Consider the following 17,349-nt stretch of genomic DNA (forward strand, 5'->3'; position numbering starts at 1 on the left):
GTTTATTGCTGAAAATGATATCTATAAATACATGTTTATTTCAATGACCTACTGGTACAGCTTGACATCTACATGTATGTCTATTGCAAGAAAAGAATTTAAAAAATATATTGACACTCCAACACATTTTTAATCAGAGGCTACAAATTTAGACTCCCAAAAGCTTCCAGTCTTAAAATCAAAGGCTCAATACACAACATCAAAGAAAGAAAGAAATGTTTTATTTAAAGGAGAACTCGAACACATTTTAATTAGTTAATGGAGAATGGTTAAAAAACAGGCAGCAAGAGGTCTTTTATATGCACCATCCCAAAGATAGGATAGCAAGGGGAGGATTGACCAGGGGACCCATCCCTCCCAAATATATTCAAATACCTCTTTATTTTTTCTTTATTTTTATTTTTTATTTTTTTTATTATTATTATTATTATTATTAATTTTTTTTTTTTTTTTAAATTTTAATTGGGTTGCCCTTTTCACAAGTTGGTCCATATGTGCCCTTTTTTCATTAGTACCCCTGCCCCAATATTTCTTGGATCTGCCCATTCTAAGTAGGAACCATACTGCTGGTTTAACCACTAGACTACATCACTGAGACCAGTCTGACTCTGATAAAATACATACATACATACATGTGTGTGTATACAGTGTGATGTAACCTGATCTGCAGGATATAGCTTCAATTATTCTCTAATACTCTTGTGACCTGTTGTTAGCAGAACATTACAAATGTCAGGGGAGTCCACATCCTTAGCAGAATGTATGTGTTAAGAGTCTAATACAGAACACGCACACAAATTGGAACCAATTACAGCACAGGAACAGATCCAGGGTTAGCGAAGGGAGAGACATTAAATACACTGACATTATGTAGTTATAAAAAACACTTACAAAAACATTCAGCAAATTTTTTTTTTTTTTCATAACCCCCCCCCCCCCCAGAGAACTTGTAATTTTGCAAAAAACATATTGCTTAAAGGCTATCTACGACCATTATTTTGTTCCACTTAATTACACTATGATGTCAGTGTAATGTAGAGTGCAACCCCCTTAATACGGACACCAAAAGGACCAAGTAAAAAGTCTGATTTTTAGGGTATCCAGTTTAGAAAGGTTAAGTTCTGTGCTGTTTAAAAAGGGACTGTGAAAAATATCTGGTTTTGAGGGAATTCTGGTTTACAGAGACAGAGGGTCTTGTTTCGAGGGGTGTCACTGTATAAATTGCTCAAAAACATTTAATCAACATTATTATTATTATTATTATTATATATATATATATATATATATATATAGAGAGAGAGAGAGAGAGAGAGAGGTTATTACCAGAGTGTTTTTCGGTATCGTCAATATCATATATTAGGAATAAAGATTGTATTATGCGAGCCTCTGGCAAGCATAATACATTATTTTTATTCCTAATATATGATATTGACGATACCGAAATACACGAGAGTAATAATCTCTTAATTATATAATCTCAAGCTTAATACAACATGTTTTTGTAAACTGTACACGCAACTTTAATTCCAGTCCGCCATTACTAGATATTCAAATGACGTAAGAATATGTGGCAAGGTGTATTTTTGAATGGAAATGACGTCAAACTTGAATGACGTCATTTTGGATGTCCTTACATCAAAATAAACTAGGGCCTAACGTTTTTTGTTTTCTGAACGCTGGACAGCTTTCAGTGTAAAACTGCCATTGAAATGTTTTTATTCGATGACTATGAATGCATACGTCAGTTATGGAGTGTCACCCAAGTACGTTTGTTTAAATGTCAATAAACCTAGTGCCGTGACCTCGATTAATTTACATCTAATTTGCAAAGTTATCAAATTCTTAAAGTATGTGATCTGAAAAATATCACATACTTTGATTGCACTAAAAATGTAAGATATCATATGATATATATATATATATATATATATATATATATATATATATATATATATATATATATATATACATATATATATATATATATATATACACACATATACATATATATTACTAAAAAGCAATTTATGAGCATTATTTTCCTCCATTCATAATAATACTATGTCGACACAAATAAAGTCAAAAATTTTATATTTTGGCATGTTATTTCTACCACTCATAAATTTCTCAACAGAATCCTGTGCAAAGAATAAAACCAATTTTAACTTGTTCCAAATGTCATGTCGACATTTCTTACACTCTGAGTGCATGTAGTTATCATCAGAATTGAGGTAAAAAAAAAAATCTTTGTATGCACATCACAGGAACAGCTAGCTCACCTAGAGATGTGGAATATATTCAGTAGTGAACTAGCGTGAGGTTGGTCTGCTACCATCCCCGCAGCATGTGTGCATTCCCGTCTCCAGTGATGAGGTTTGTTAGGTAAAACTGCTGGTGCTGTAACATTCCAAGACAGGTAAGATATGCCTTAACAGTCGGCAGAATGAACAATGCAAGAGGTGGAATCTGGCTCAGTTGGTAGAGAGCTCGCCTGAGATGCTTCAGTTGAAGGATCGAATCCCCTCGGTGGATCAATTAAAAAAACAAATGTTTGGCTCCATGACAATATGACTAGTATATCAAAGGCTGTGGTATATGATGTCTTGTTTGTGGAAAACTGCATAAAAGGATTGGTTGCTGATGTAAAAATGTAGCAGATTTCCTTTGAAGATTATTTATTAGTTACAATATGTTTGGCATTCAATAGCTGTTGTCCGACGCCATACAACCATAAATAAAATGTGTTGAGTGTGTCGTTAAATAAAACATTTCCAATAGCTGTTGATTAATAAATCAATGTGCTCTTGTGATGTTGTTAAACAAAGCAAACGGACATGAACACTGCAATATCAGGTCTCATCATTTATTTCCAATTCTCACTGAATGAAAATATTTTTTAAACAAGTACAACCAGTTTTTAGTTATTCACGATGGATGGATGGATGGATGGATGGATGGATGGATGGATGGATGGATGGATGTAACTGATGGATGGATAAGTGGATGGAATGATGGATAAATGGATAGATGGATGGATGGATGGATGGATGGATGGATGGATGGATGGATGGATGGATGGATGGATGGATGGATGGATCGATCGACTGATGAATGGATAGATGGATGAATGGATGGATGAATGGATGGATGGATGAATGGATGAATGAATGGATGGATGAATGGATGGATGAATGGATGAATGGATGGCTGGATGGCTGGATGAATGGCTTAGTGGGTAAGTGGATGGCTTAGTATATGGATGGATTTATGTTTGATATAATTCTGCAAATATTAGCAGTTTGTGTTTCATAACAACTGCTCAGTACAGCATAACATGTTTCACTATTCAGGTGTCAGTGACGTATAGGGCATAGGTGTGTTTATGCAACAAATGTCAGTGCAAGGAGCAGCCTATATCAATGGGGTAATCTTTGTTTGTGGAGATGGAGCACATGGGATGACCTGACAGAGATAGTCTTGTTTTTCTAATCAATCTAAAAACCATCATCCATTAGCTCCGATGTTAACCAACAATGATGGTTCTAATTAATTGAGTGAAGGTGTCAGACAGGTGTTCACCACTAGATAAAACCTCTACTGATTTTGTTTTTTATTCCACTGGTTTCTAATTCGGTCGATATAAATTGTTTTTAAACCTGCTGCTACAATATAAGATACTTTCACTGATTAGCAGCAAAGAATCTTTTATATACATTTGCCCATATATGTATAGGTAACAAAAGAACACCTGTATGAGGTTTTTTGGTAAAGAATGTTCTCTGCAGGTATGTAATACTTAATTAAGAATAAACACTGAAATGCACAATGTGTAAAAAGCTTAAAACCCATCATTAAATAGAGGTACTTTTTCAGCATTTAATATCAACTTCAGTCTACTTCATAGAAATTTCATTTTAGAAATGTTATAGGATAAATAAAATTTGCTACTTGTGGGTTTTTTTTAGTACCCGGTATGTAAAATATCAACCTCATCAAGTTAATTTGCATTTGTTTCAGCAGAGCCTTGACAAATACCCATTAACATAGACTGTTGAAATTTTCCATATTAAAAAATACCAATGACAAATATTCTACATTCTACAAATACAGTTGAAGATTACAACTGAAAAATATTTCTAATGTTTTTGTAACATTAAGTTTTTTAAAGAGTACATGTATACTCTTTTTTAAAAGAGTACTTGCAACTTTCTAATATTATTTTGTGCACTCTGTTCCCATGTGAAATGTTTAAATGCAATAAATTTTATCTTATCTATCTGTATATGTAATTTCCAAGAATAACTTTATACTGCTTTTAAACTTTTTTTTTATATACAACCCATTATATCTGCCCTACAGGTGCAAGTTTTCCAGCACATGTTTGAACTCCAGCCTAGGATGGACCTTAAGTGGATGGTGTACTCTACCCTAACCCATTAAAGTGGTCATTCTTCTGATCCATAATTGTGAAGAGTATTCCAGTAACATTTCTATTGACCAGTGTTGACTGGAGAATTCTGCAACAATGCTTGCTTTGATACGACACCATCACTTCTAGGTTATCAGTTATCATGGATGCACTGAGTGAAGTGAGAGTGTGTGGGGGCCGCACACTCCTCCAATCAACTTCCACCACAAACCCTGGGTATTGTCCAAGAGGCTGTATGTGATAGCTCCCCACACAATCTTCACTTCTACTCCAGCTCCCAGGGACACCAAATTGAAGCGGACAATTGCAAATGAACCTGCCACGTTAACCCCTACTTGGTCTCCAGCGAATAATGAGCCGGTGAGACAATTGACACAAATGACGACCGTCGATTGAAAAGACACTTCCGAGTGTTTAAACTTCATTTCGCGGGCATCAACTTCATTACACTCGTTTCTTGAGCTGTGACAGACCATTCACTTGGATATAATCTTTTTAAAATTACAACAAAGCCCCATGAAAGAAAGAATTAATTTGGTCCGACGGCTGCCATTATAACATAAGGAACAGGCCATGTTTTTCCTTCCCCGTAGGGATATTTATTGAAGAAAACTGGCGTTTACCTACCAACGTGGCACAGATTAATTTCTGACAGAGAATCCCTCGAATCTTGTCCCCGTATTGTGAAGCAGACACATTTACTTAATCCTGTTTATTTTACCGGCTCCTGAAGCAATGAAGAGACAACCTCTCTTTCTTGGTTAAAACTATCCAATTAACAAGAATTCTTTAAGGAATTTCATTTCCTCCAAAGGATTTCACGGTAACAGTCTAATTTGCCAACTACACAATGGTAATTTTCACAACGTGAGGTCTGGCGTTGAATTGTGAATACTGCACATGAGTGTTAGTAAATGTAACATTAAAGTGATGTGCATATTCATAATGGATTCCATCCATGTCAGTGTGTGTTGTCTACTCATCAGCTGAACAGCAGCTGGTTGACAGGGTTCTTACACTTGAAAAAACCCCATAAAATTGAAGGACATTTCCAGGAATTTTCCAGGACATTTAAAACAAATTCCAGGACATGAAATGTCCAATCAATGAATGTTTTTTTAACAAATTGTTGTCTGGATTTAGACCGGTTATGAGGACAACAAAAGTAAATATACAAAGAAAATAAACCACCAAATTTATAGCCTAAATTTCCAGGACATTTCCAGGACACAATAACATTTAATACTTTTTCAGGACATTCCAGACCTGGATTTTAAAATCACCAAATTCAAGGACATTCCAGGATTTCCAGGACACCTAAGAACCCTGTACCATTTTCACAAACATTTTCAGTTGCTTTTCTATATTTTATTTTCTAATATGAGTAATTTAGCTGCCTACATTTTCAGACTTAGTATTATTTTCTTTTTAAAATCTTTGTAAGTGTACATAAGATAATTTAGATCTTTATATCAACTGAACAATTTTGAAAATCTATCAAATTATCAACAGAGCAACTGAAAAAAAAGTACTGAATTAATTACCAACATATTCTTATATTAACTCATAATTAGTTAAAATCTACTGGTCAACTATTCTTTATAGCAATTGAAAAACTATACCAAATTACACACAAATCTCTACATCAACCGAATAGTTATTCAGATCTACCAAACTGCCTTTTCATAGCCAGCAACCATCAATGTCTTTCTATCAACTAACAAATTTTTCTGATCGGTCTTTACAGCGGTGAAACCATTGTGCTGTCACACCACGACTGGTCTGTGGTAATACCTGCAGCAAACGACATACAGCTAACCAAATTTATTGGATTTGCTGAAATTGCTAAGTCAAGGAAGAGGAGAAAATTGGTTTAACAACTTGAACGCTAGTGGAGGCAGTGCCTCTGTAAACATCTTAGCCTTTCAATTGCAGCTCGCCACTTGGATGGGACCTGACCGTGGCAATATCGATGTGCCTTGAATATACCCATAATCTCATTTTTCCATACACAACTCAAAGAGATGAATATCAATGGCCACTGCATTGATGCTGACCTTCAGAAAGTATCCAGTATTATACAAGCTGGTGAAATGTTGAGGAGGAAAAAAAAACTGTCCACAGAATTGACAGACTGAATGAAATGTTTGCATTCCATCTGTCTGCCCATTGTTAAATGTATCCACATCATACAGATCCCAACTGACATCAGACATCTGCATTAACCAGATCCCATGATTATGAGTCTTTAGTCTGCTTCCATCCAAGGCTCAAATAATACAGTCTGGCCGCAAATTATTAAATTGTAGAGTCTGGGCCGAAAATTGTATGTAATTTGTATGGTGATGTTAAAGACTTTCAAATCTGGACTGGAGTCCACACTGTTAATGGGCAATGAAAAGGTGACGAAGATGGATGGACAGATGGACAGATGGACAGATGGACAGATGGACAGAGCCTCACTCCATTATTTTACTAAAGAAAACTCTGAAGACAACACCTTTTATATTCAGATATCTGCATTAAACAAATATTTGTTTTAAGTAAACAGCTATGGAAAGGAATATTATGGTTGCATAACATTAACGACTCAGCATTTGTATGGTTTTCAATTAACTAATTATTTACAGAATGATACTCCCTCAATTAAGTGCCAACTACATGTAGAGATGGGCTTTAAAAACATTTATTGTGATATCAGTACCCCAGCTATATCACAATACCAGCAAATTTGGACATATATAATAGCTCTGCATGCAACGAACTGTAGGTCTGATACTAGGCTGAGAGAAAACAGAGCTGACCTCATGGAGATTATTGAGTGTGTCAACATAGGTATATTTTACCTATTGAATCATAGTATATATCAATAATATAACACTTTATCACTAGTGCCAATCACACACATATAAACACACATGTATGCATTGAACATAAAGTTGAGGGAATATAGAACTGACCCATGGAGATTATGTAGTATATCAGCATTTAGGTAGGGTGTAGATATATATTTTACCTATTGAATCATAATATAACGCTTTATCACAAGTGCCAATCACACACATATAAACACACATGTACTTTGAGGAAAAAAAAATCAAGGTGAGGTAGGAAATACAAAGAGTTATTTAACTTTTGGTGAAAAACATTTGAGCAAACATCCTGTATAGTACCTGTGCAATGCCCTGATAGGAGCTGTGTTGTTTTCACTCAGAGAGGATGTTAGCACTATAACGAGAGAGAAAAACTAGCAAAAAGGGAGGATGTTTTTGGCACTTGTCCAGTAAACCTATTGTTTATATCTCATAAAAGATTTATGGCGTTCAGTCTTTATCCCTCACATTGAATCCATCCAGTAATAACCCTGACTTTCAAAAAGTCATAAATTTTATTTTGTTGGTGCACTGGCTTCCAGCATGGTCACGTTTCATGGTATAGATTACAATTTCAGTTTTTAAAACTAAGGTAAAATATTTCGTAGAATCTAACCAACTTGTAGATGATTAGGCCTAAAAAAAAAAAAATGTGTGTTTCAGGTTTCATCATTGTAAAACAAATAAGCCAAGTGTTCCAAATCTAGTTTGCTGATAGCAAAAAAATCAGGGATCATGATTTTCAAAGCAAATTTTTTTAATAAAATTTTACTCTTTTTTTTGGGGGGGGGGGGGGGTGCTTCAAAAATGTTTATGATCACTACACAAAATTAAGGTAGGTGGAGAAACTGAAGACAGACCCCAAAAAATAGGTCTTAGTTAGTTCTCTGTCAATTTACAAAGTATAAGTACTATGAATTAACCTTACACCATAATAAAAAAAAAATAATAATAATAATAATAATAAAAAAAAAATTCATTTACTTATATTAGTCAGGATTTGAAAAAGTGAAACTGACACTTTTTGATATCTAGGAGCACAACCTTAAAAACTGTCAGAAAACTGTCAATCAAGCTATACTAAGCACTATATGAGTGTAAACTATCACATAACACCTTGATAACCTTATGAACTCTTTCAATTTGTTCCCAGTGTCAAGAAGTCTTTCATCATTTATTTACATGTCACATGTCAAAGCCAATAAAAATGAAGTAAGAAAAAAAAAGCGATGAAATTGCACCAATCAATCACGTTTGTCATTTAAGCTACCAATTTGTCACTGCATTGAATAGGTACACGCATGCATTAAACATGATTCGTGATTTTATCACTACCTGCTACGCATCTTATTCGATATTGTTGAGAAAGATACGTGTGTGCAGAAAAAATAGATCATAAAAAATGTATTACATGCTTCCACCTTCACGCCTCAAGTCATATCAAGAATGAATGACAGTTTCATTATAAATGTTTTATTCATATAACAGGGTTGCATATTTAATTCATTTTCTGATATTTATTTTAAAATAAAAAAATATATATATTGTATGTGTATGCATGTATGTATGTATATGTGTATGTGTGTGTGAGTGTGTGTGTGTGAGTGTGTGTGTGTGTGCATGCATGCATGTGTGTACATGTATGTGTATGTACACATGAGTGCATGTATGTATGTGTGTGCATGCATGCGTGTGTGTACATGTATGTGTATGTACACGAGTGCATGTATGTGTGTGTGTGTGGGTGCATACGTGTGCATGTTTGCCTGAATGTGTGTGTGTGTGTGTGTGTGTGTGTGTGCATGAATGCATACATTCCTGTGTAAAGGACAGCACTATCTGACGCCATCTAGCATTAAATATATCAAATGTTTTTAATGACATTGCAAACATTTTAACGGATCAAGGAATTTATTTAAAAACAATTTTGACCCTCCTTTTTCTCCACGCCCCCACCCCCCATTTTTTTTTAACAAAGGACTATGTGTACATATTTTGGACAGTTTATTCTTTAGGGTAGATTTTTTTTTTTCTCCAGCATTAAAGTCTAAAAGTTCTAGAATCCAACAATTACAATCTTATACCAGGTTCAACACATCCACTAGCCCTCGATCCCAACTAGTGACTTTATAGTCTGGGCTAGTGAAAATGATCATCTGTAACACTATAACACATAGCACTAGCCAAAGCTTCTGTGAGGTCTATAGTGTCTTCCTCAAACATTTGTTGTACACTGTCTTCAGATATCAGGCACGGCGGAAGCAAGTAGAAGGGGGGTGGGACTGACTGAGATCAAGGGCACAAAGCAAAGTTTCTAGGGGGTTCGGGGGTAACATTTTGAAAACTACAATGTAGATGTCCTGAAATGCAATTTTCTGCATTCTACAAGTAAAATTAATCTCTGTCTAAAGATTTACTACCAATAATATTTTTTATTCAGACTTATTGGGCCCCCTCCAATCCCTGCTCCACAGTATCTGGATATTAAAATTTGTAACTAATAAAATTTTGTAACTAATAGTAACTGTTCTTACCTTTAACTTTGAAAACTGCTCCTGAATCACACCCATCTGGGTTCTGCAGACCCCCACTGGTAGCCAGCCCTACCAGTAAAACACTCACTATCACCACCACTGCCATGTTTTCCTGCTGTTGTGATGCAAACTGATTACTTAATGTAGGAAGGCTGTACTCATTCCAGAGATCCTCAAAGAAAATGCCTGGGTCACTGCGTTTTGTTCTCGTCTGTCATAAATCCTCAAATAATATGATTGAAGTCTCAGGAAGTCCACAACACAGAATCCTTATACTAAGGTTCTTCGGAAAATGATTGAAATCTTAGTAAGTCTAAAAGACAAAACACTTTAGACTAAGGTTCTTTGAAAAAAACAATTAAAAGATTGAAACCTCAGTAAGTCCCAAAACACACAGAATCACCAAAGGAGTGTTCGTAACAGAGTATGCACTTCCTAAAGGATTGTAGGTTGAAAATCGTCAAGTGTGAATAGTAAGTACTTCCTCTTACAGTGGTAATGTTGCAGAATATGATCGTAATCTCTATGTGTTATTATGCTAAGTACTGTTATCCTTGCCACTTTTAAGTTTCGCCAGTATATTTTTTCTTTCACTTTTTGTTCACTTTTTCTTGTAAAAAAAAAAAAGGTTCTAAATGTCAATTCACTGAAAACATCCAAACTTCTTCACAGGTAAAAAAAATCAGGAGATGACTGCGCAGTATATATATCATATAAATGTAAAGAAACTAGGATAGCAAATTATCTTAAAAATGTCAAAATAATTCCTAAGTTAACCGGGTTGGCTGATAAATGACAAAATACGAAACATAAATCCAGGATATTGTGGAAGATATGTGCAGAGTCCTGCTTTGAAGTTCAAAGTGCAGATGAGATCAGCCCCGAGTATGTAGAACAGCAAAGTCTAGCGAAGTCTCTTGCCGAAGTCTCGTGCTATCTGCTAGCTATGCAATCAACTGCAGTCTGCTGCAAGATGTTCACTCCTGCTCACAGAAACCCCGGCGTCTGCCGTATTTGTTTGTTTCCTCTCTCTCACAGCCACAGCAATGCAAGTCCTGTCCATTCAGCAGAGTTGTGGGTGCTTCGCTCTTTCACTTGGAAACATCTGTGGAATAAAGCAAACCGGTAATAAAATCCACCGCAGACTGGCAAAAGATTTACGCACTAAGGGTACACACTTCAAAAGGGAACAATATATGGCTGGTGTCGTGATTACCTGTGCTGATAATTTTATATATCCCTAAAGAAACAATGTAGACACTTCCCGGCAAGCTATTATAATATGTCTTTGCTCTCAGAGACTAGCCATCGCACCACATATACACACACACATACACACACGTGAGTATCATAAAGCCATCAAGAGACACACATAGTGTCACTGCTCTGGGGAGTGGCTATAAACTTCACAGCACACACTGGGACTGTTAATAATTTGTGAATAAAAGAACAATTACATTAACAAATTGACTGGGGAAAATAAAGCAGACACTGACAGGTAGGTATGTGTTTGGTCCAATCAGCCAATAGACGGCCTCAAGACAAGTGAATGATGGTTGTAACGCTGTCACAGCCAGATTCCAGATTCTTCTTATAAACTGCCTGCAGGGATCATCAATGCACTGGCAGGTAGACTGGTAGCTGGGTACAGGTTATCTTGGGTCATTTCCGTCGACCTGTGGGTCATTTAAATCCACATCAATCAAACAAGGAAAACTGTTTTTGTGTAAAGCATACTTACAGGTATTATTAAAATAGAGCATCGTACAATATAAATTTGTAAAAATTAGTACATAGCTGTATATGTTCCTTAACAAATAGTTGTATTTTACTTCTAATTATGAAAAATAAGATCATCAGAAACCATTTTATGTATTAAAAATACATTAGTATTTAAAATCCAACATATTATTATATTTAGCAAGCCAAAAGAAAAAACGTATATTTTTTTTTATTTTTTTTAATAAAATTAAAGTTAATCAGTGAACACTGGGTATATTAATGTGGAATCAGTTATAAACAGAATGTAAAATCACTTAACATAGTTCAAAAAATATTTCAAACATCAATCAATCTGTCTCTTTTTTTTTAACATTTCAATCATCTAACTGGCAATTTTCATGTTTGATAATTTAAACCCCATTAAGCAAGTAAAACCAACCTTAAACAAAAATATGTTTTTGTTGTGTTTTTTAAAACTGCCCCACCAAAATTTTCTGTTCTCCTTTTCACAATATAATATTTTATAAAATGAAGTAACTAAAATAAAATACTGCATGACCATACACTATTTGCTACAAACCAATACAATCAAACCTGTGTTTAGCAGCAATCAAAGGATTTTTACAAAGTGACCTTTTAAAACAGGTGGCTGCTTAATAGAAGTCAGTTTATACTATATTAGATGATTTGGGAGTATAAAAATGTGGCCTCTTAACACAGGAGGTTGTTTAATACAGGTGGCCAGTAGAGCAGGTTTGACTGTATTTTTTAAAGATGATATAACATGCATTTGTAAATATATACAAAAAGTAAACACTATCAACACTAAAATTAGAGGGAGACAACCATATCGCATTTCTATATGAATTAAATTTATGTTTATAAATGATGAACACATAAATAACAAAAGACATAGAACCCCACATAAATAACAAAAGACATAAAACCCCTATCGTAATATTTTATGTCCCTATCACCTAAATCCTTAAAATGTCCATAACACTAACATGTGCAGTGTGTATCATCATAAACCACACACACACACAGAACAATAACTAATCCATTGTTTCTACAATCTGCGAATATGATCTGCTGTAATGTAAGGTGATATAATCCGATGTAATAGCAGCTAAGAACACACAAGAAATTCATTGATCCTCCACTCAGATATTTACAAACTCTTGAGAACAGTTAGAGTTACCTGCCCTGGGGCCCAGCCAGTTTTTATAACACAGCCAGTCTGTCTCAAGTGTCGTCTGTGGGGACCTTGTAATTGGCCGCACTATGACAGAATATCACCTCGCCATTATATATCTAGTTACCTCTGTGACAGGTGTCAAACAGTTCTATTAAATATATACTCCACCATCAAAGAGATGCTCATTGAATGATCTGGACTTATATAACTTTATGGTCGGGAACTACATTGAAAATGGTCACCGGCCTCGGTCGCGCAGTGGTTAAGCCATTGGACTACAGGCTGGTAGGTACAGAGTTCGCAGCCCGGTACCGGCTCCCACACAGAGCGAGTTCTTAAGGGCTCAATGGGTAGGTGTAAGGCCACTACACCCTCTTTTCTTTCACTAACCAACTAACAACTAACCCACTGTCCTGGACAGACAGCCCAGATAGCTGAGGTGTGTTCCCAAGACAGCATGCTTGAACCTTAATTGGATATAAGCATGAAAATAAGTTGAAATGAATGGATGGTCAACAAGAATTCTATGGAATTGAATGTCTGGCCTACCATAATGTTTTTTGCGGTGCACTGTGATGAACACTCATAAGTGCCACTATAAACCAAGTTTCATTAACATCTATACCTATATAGGAACAATTATAAATCAAGTTTGGTCAATCTATGACTTATAGTTTGTGAGAAATGGAGGTAAATGTAAAACTTTTAACATTAAGCTAACTGCAAAAATACTTTAATTTTAAAAATTGAATTAGTTTTTAATTCTTTTCATATACACTGTGATGAACATCCATAAATGCCACTATAACCCAAGTTTCATTAACCTAGGACTAATGGTTTGTGAGAAACTGATGTAAATGCAAGACTTTATCACAAAAGTTGACACCGTCACTGCCGTCAGAATAATAATAGCTGTTTTTTTCTTACCTCCCATTGATTTTTCATTTAAAACGAAAAAATAACAACTTTCTATTGAGCTTTCTTTTTTATATTTTTCTACTCCTGAAGAATTTGTACTCTCTGCATTTACACAACCAGCGATAGTTTTATTTCATTGTAAATTAATATCTGTATGTACTGAATTGTATTCTTTCCTCTATTATACTGGGGTTATTTTTTTATTTTTTTTTGTATTGCTTCTAGCGCTATTCCTCAAGTTACTCTCGAATTTATTGAAAACCTGTCATATGTAATATATCAAGGTTATGTTGACCGCCTGTCCTTTATATTCACCCTGGTTAGGGACAGGTCTTACTGTAACAGGGTTTCTGTGAATTAAAAAAAACGAGAAAAAAAAACAAGAAAAGAAAAGTAATATCTATATCTCGCCTTTTTACTTTGTAAAGGACAGACAAGAATGGAAACGGTAAAGTCATCTTCTGGTAAACAGTGAATGGTTAAAGGTGAAGGATTATTATCAAACATAAATTTTCATTTTTGTTCTTTAAGGTGTAATATAACATTTGATAAATATTACGCTTTTCTTCTTCTTACTTTTTTGACAGTGTCTTAAATGACATCTTAAAAGGTATTAATTTTTGTTTACACATCTGATATAAGTATGAAGATAAGATAAAATAAGATGACATAAATTTTATTCCATGCTATACAACATTTCACATGTTGAAAAATGATTGTGTATAACTCAAGTCACAGTCTTCAGTAGGTATTAGCCAGTGTTTTTAAGACTGGGAGGTAATGGGTCCCTCCCTATGTGATTACTAATGGCTCCAACCCAGAGTGTGTATGTGGAACTCAATATGAAGATGTAAGACCACTGCACCAACTTTTCTCTCACTGACCACTATCTGCCCCGGGTTGGGTCCCTGGCCTTCCAGAGATCGAACTCCGGGGCAGACATGCTCGGAATCTCTGTGGTATATGAGCATGTTAAAAACTTACGGAACGGAACTGACCAATGACCTGAACAGACTGTCCAGGTGTACCAGTATAAATAGAATGAATACACCAGCCTTGATGGTGTTTAGTGGTTAAACCATCGTACATAAGGCTGGTAGGTGTTCACAGGTTCAGAGAAGAAGGTGTAGTGGTCTTATACCTACCCATTAAGTTGTTAAAACATGCTCTGGGTCGGAGCTGGTACCAGACTGCGAACCCTGTACCTACAGCCTTATGTCCGATGGCTTAACCATGACACCACCGAGGCCAGTGCTGGTAGGTACAGCCCAGAACCAACTCCCACCCAGCGCAAGTTTTAATGTCTCAGTGAGTAGATGTAAGGACACTACACCGCCTACTCTTTCACTAATCAATAACCATCTATACAGGACAGAGTCAGTCCAGATAGCTGAGGTGTGAGCCGAGGACAGTGTGCTTGAACCTTAATTGGATATAAGCATGAAAATATCTACAAATGAAATGAAAGAATACAAATGTGATCATTAAAAATTAAATTAAAACATAAAATGTCATTTGTAGTTTAAAGCGTTAATAGCTATCGAAAAAGGTATATTTTCTACTTAAAGCATTTGTCATCGACAGATTATAGTTTTAAAAACTGTCTGCTCTTCAAATTATCTTAAAATACATTCCTTTGAATTGGATGTGCTAAGAAACCATTTCTTGTCAGCTAGGTTATGGTGACCTCGCATCTGTGCAATTTTAGCACCAGCGATGAATGGTTAACAATGCTTACATTGCAAATCACAGATCAATAGTCTGTTATTCCATAGTCTTATGATGCAGTGTACAAATACAATCTGTCCAATGTAGAGGATTACCGGCCTCGGTACTGCTGTGATTGAGCCATCAGACTTAAGGCTGGTGAAATCACCTCCTGGGACCAGATTCTACCTAGACCGAGTTGTAACAGCTCCATGGGGAGCCACTGCACTGACTTCTCTCTCACTAACTCTAACTATTAACATCGAACCATTAACCCTCTTTCCTGGACAGCCAGTGGGGTGGGGGTGGAGAGATGCAGCCCATTGGTACAGCGCTCGCTTGATGTGCGGTTGGTGTGGGATCGATCCCCATCGGTGGGCCCATTGGGCTATTTCTCGTTACAGCCAGTGCACCACGACTGGTATATACTGCCCTGTCTGTGGGATGGTGCATATAAAAGATCACTTGCTGCCAATCAAAAACAGTAGCCCAGCAGAGACAGCAGATTGCCACTCTCAATAACTGTGTGGTCCTTAAACACATGTCTGACGCCATTTAACCGTAAATAAAATGTGTTGATTGCATTGTTAAATAAAACACTTTTTTTGGACAGACAGCCTTACTGCCTTCAGTGGTATATTGGTTAAGCCATTGACCATAAGGCTGGTAGGTACATTTTCATTTCAAGTTATTTTCGTGCTGATATCCAATTAAGGTTCAAGCATACTGTCATGGGCACTCACACCTCAGCTATCTGGGCTGTCTCTCCAGGACAGTGGGTTAGTTGTTAGTGGTTAGTGAGAGAGTTGGAGGGTGTAGTGGTCTTATACCTACTCACTGAGTGGTTAAAACTCACTCTGGGTGGGAGCCGGTACCAGGCTGCGAACCCTGTACCTACCAGCCTTATGTCCGATGGCCTAATCATGACCCGGACCGGCCTCGGTGGCGTCGTGGCAGGCCATCGGTCTACAGGCTGGTAGGTACTGGGTTCGGATCCCAGTCGAGGCATGGGATTTTTAATCCAGATACCGACTCCAAACCCTGAGTGAGTGCTCCGCAAGGCTCAATGGGTAGGTGTAAACCACTTGCACCGACCAGTGATCCATAACTGGTTCAACAAAGGCCATGGTTTGTGCTATCCTGCCTGTGGGAAGCGCAAATAAAAGATCCCTTGCTGCCTGTCGTAAAAAGAGTAGCCTATGTGGCGACAGCGGGTTTCCTCTAAAAACAGTGTCAGAATGACCATATGTTTGACGTCCAATAGCCGATGATAAGATAAAAAATCAATGTGCTCTAGCGACGTCGTTAAATAAAACAAACTTTTTTTACTTTTAATCATGACCCTACCGAGGCCAGTGCTGGTAGTTACAGCCCAGAACCACCTCCCACTCAGAGCGAGTTTTAACAACTCAGTGAGTAGGTTTAAGGCTACTATACCGACATCCTTCTCACTAACCACTGACCCTCAGTCCTGGACAGACAGTCCAGGAGATAGCCGAGGTGTGTGCCCAAGCCAACGAGCTTAACCTTAATTGGATATAAGCACAAAAATAAGTATAAATTGAAATGAAAAAGACAGCCCAGATAAAGCTGAGGTTTATGCCCAGGAAAGCATGCTTGAACCTTAGATTAATATAAACATAAAGATCGAGTTACATGCTACATGTATGAACTAGTACATGTTCAATTTTATATCTGTCTCTGGGCCTATTGTTATGTTATTTTTAACTTTAGGAATAGGTTTTTAAAAAACACACAAAACACATTTATCTTTGGTGATATCAATATGGCTGATTGGCAATAAAAAAATAATCTGTTGGCACCTATGGCTATTTTGGTACTAATAACGACAATCACAGCTGAACAAACAAATTTTATTTGCAATAATCATTTTCATAAATGTAGGTAACCATGCATGACTTTTTTTTAGTGTAAGTAAAGTAATAATAGACACTTTATTATAATATC

General features: G+C 36.2%; 1 protein-coding gene across 3 annotated transcripts in view; it reads right to left on the reverse strand.

Annotated features, from left to right (window-relative positions):
- LOC121385772 (semaphorin-2A-like) overlaps nucleotides 1–17,349 on the reverse strand; it is a 205,508-nt gene that overhangs the window by 93,165 nt on the left and 94,994 nt on the right. For 2 of the 3 annotated variants that reach the window (XM_041516561.1, XM_041516553.1), the window contains one exon: nucleotides 9,837–10,941. In XM_041516561.1, the coding sequence (XP_041372495.1) occupies nucleotides 9,837–9,942 (106 nt within the window). In that variant the 5' untranslated portion in view covers nucleotides 9,943–10,941. Of the gene's footprint in view, nucleotides 1–9,836; nucleotides 10,942–11,052; nucleotides 11,230–17,349 lie in introns of those variants that run through there. The other variant, XM_041516570.1, reaches the window with a different exon arrangement.

This window comes from Gigantopelta aegis, chromosome 2, assembly GCF_016097555.1.
Source record: "Gigantopelta aegis isolate Gae_Host chromosome 2, Gae_host_genome, whole genome shotgun sequence".
Lineage (NCBI taxonomy): Eukaryota > Metazoa > Mollusca > Gastropoda > Neomphalida > Peltospiridae > Gigantopelta > Gigantopelta aegis.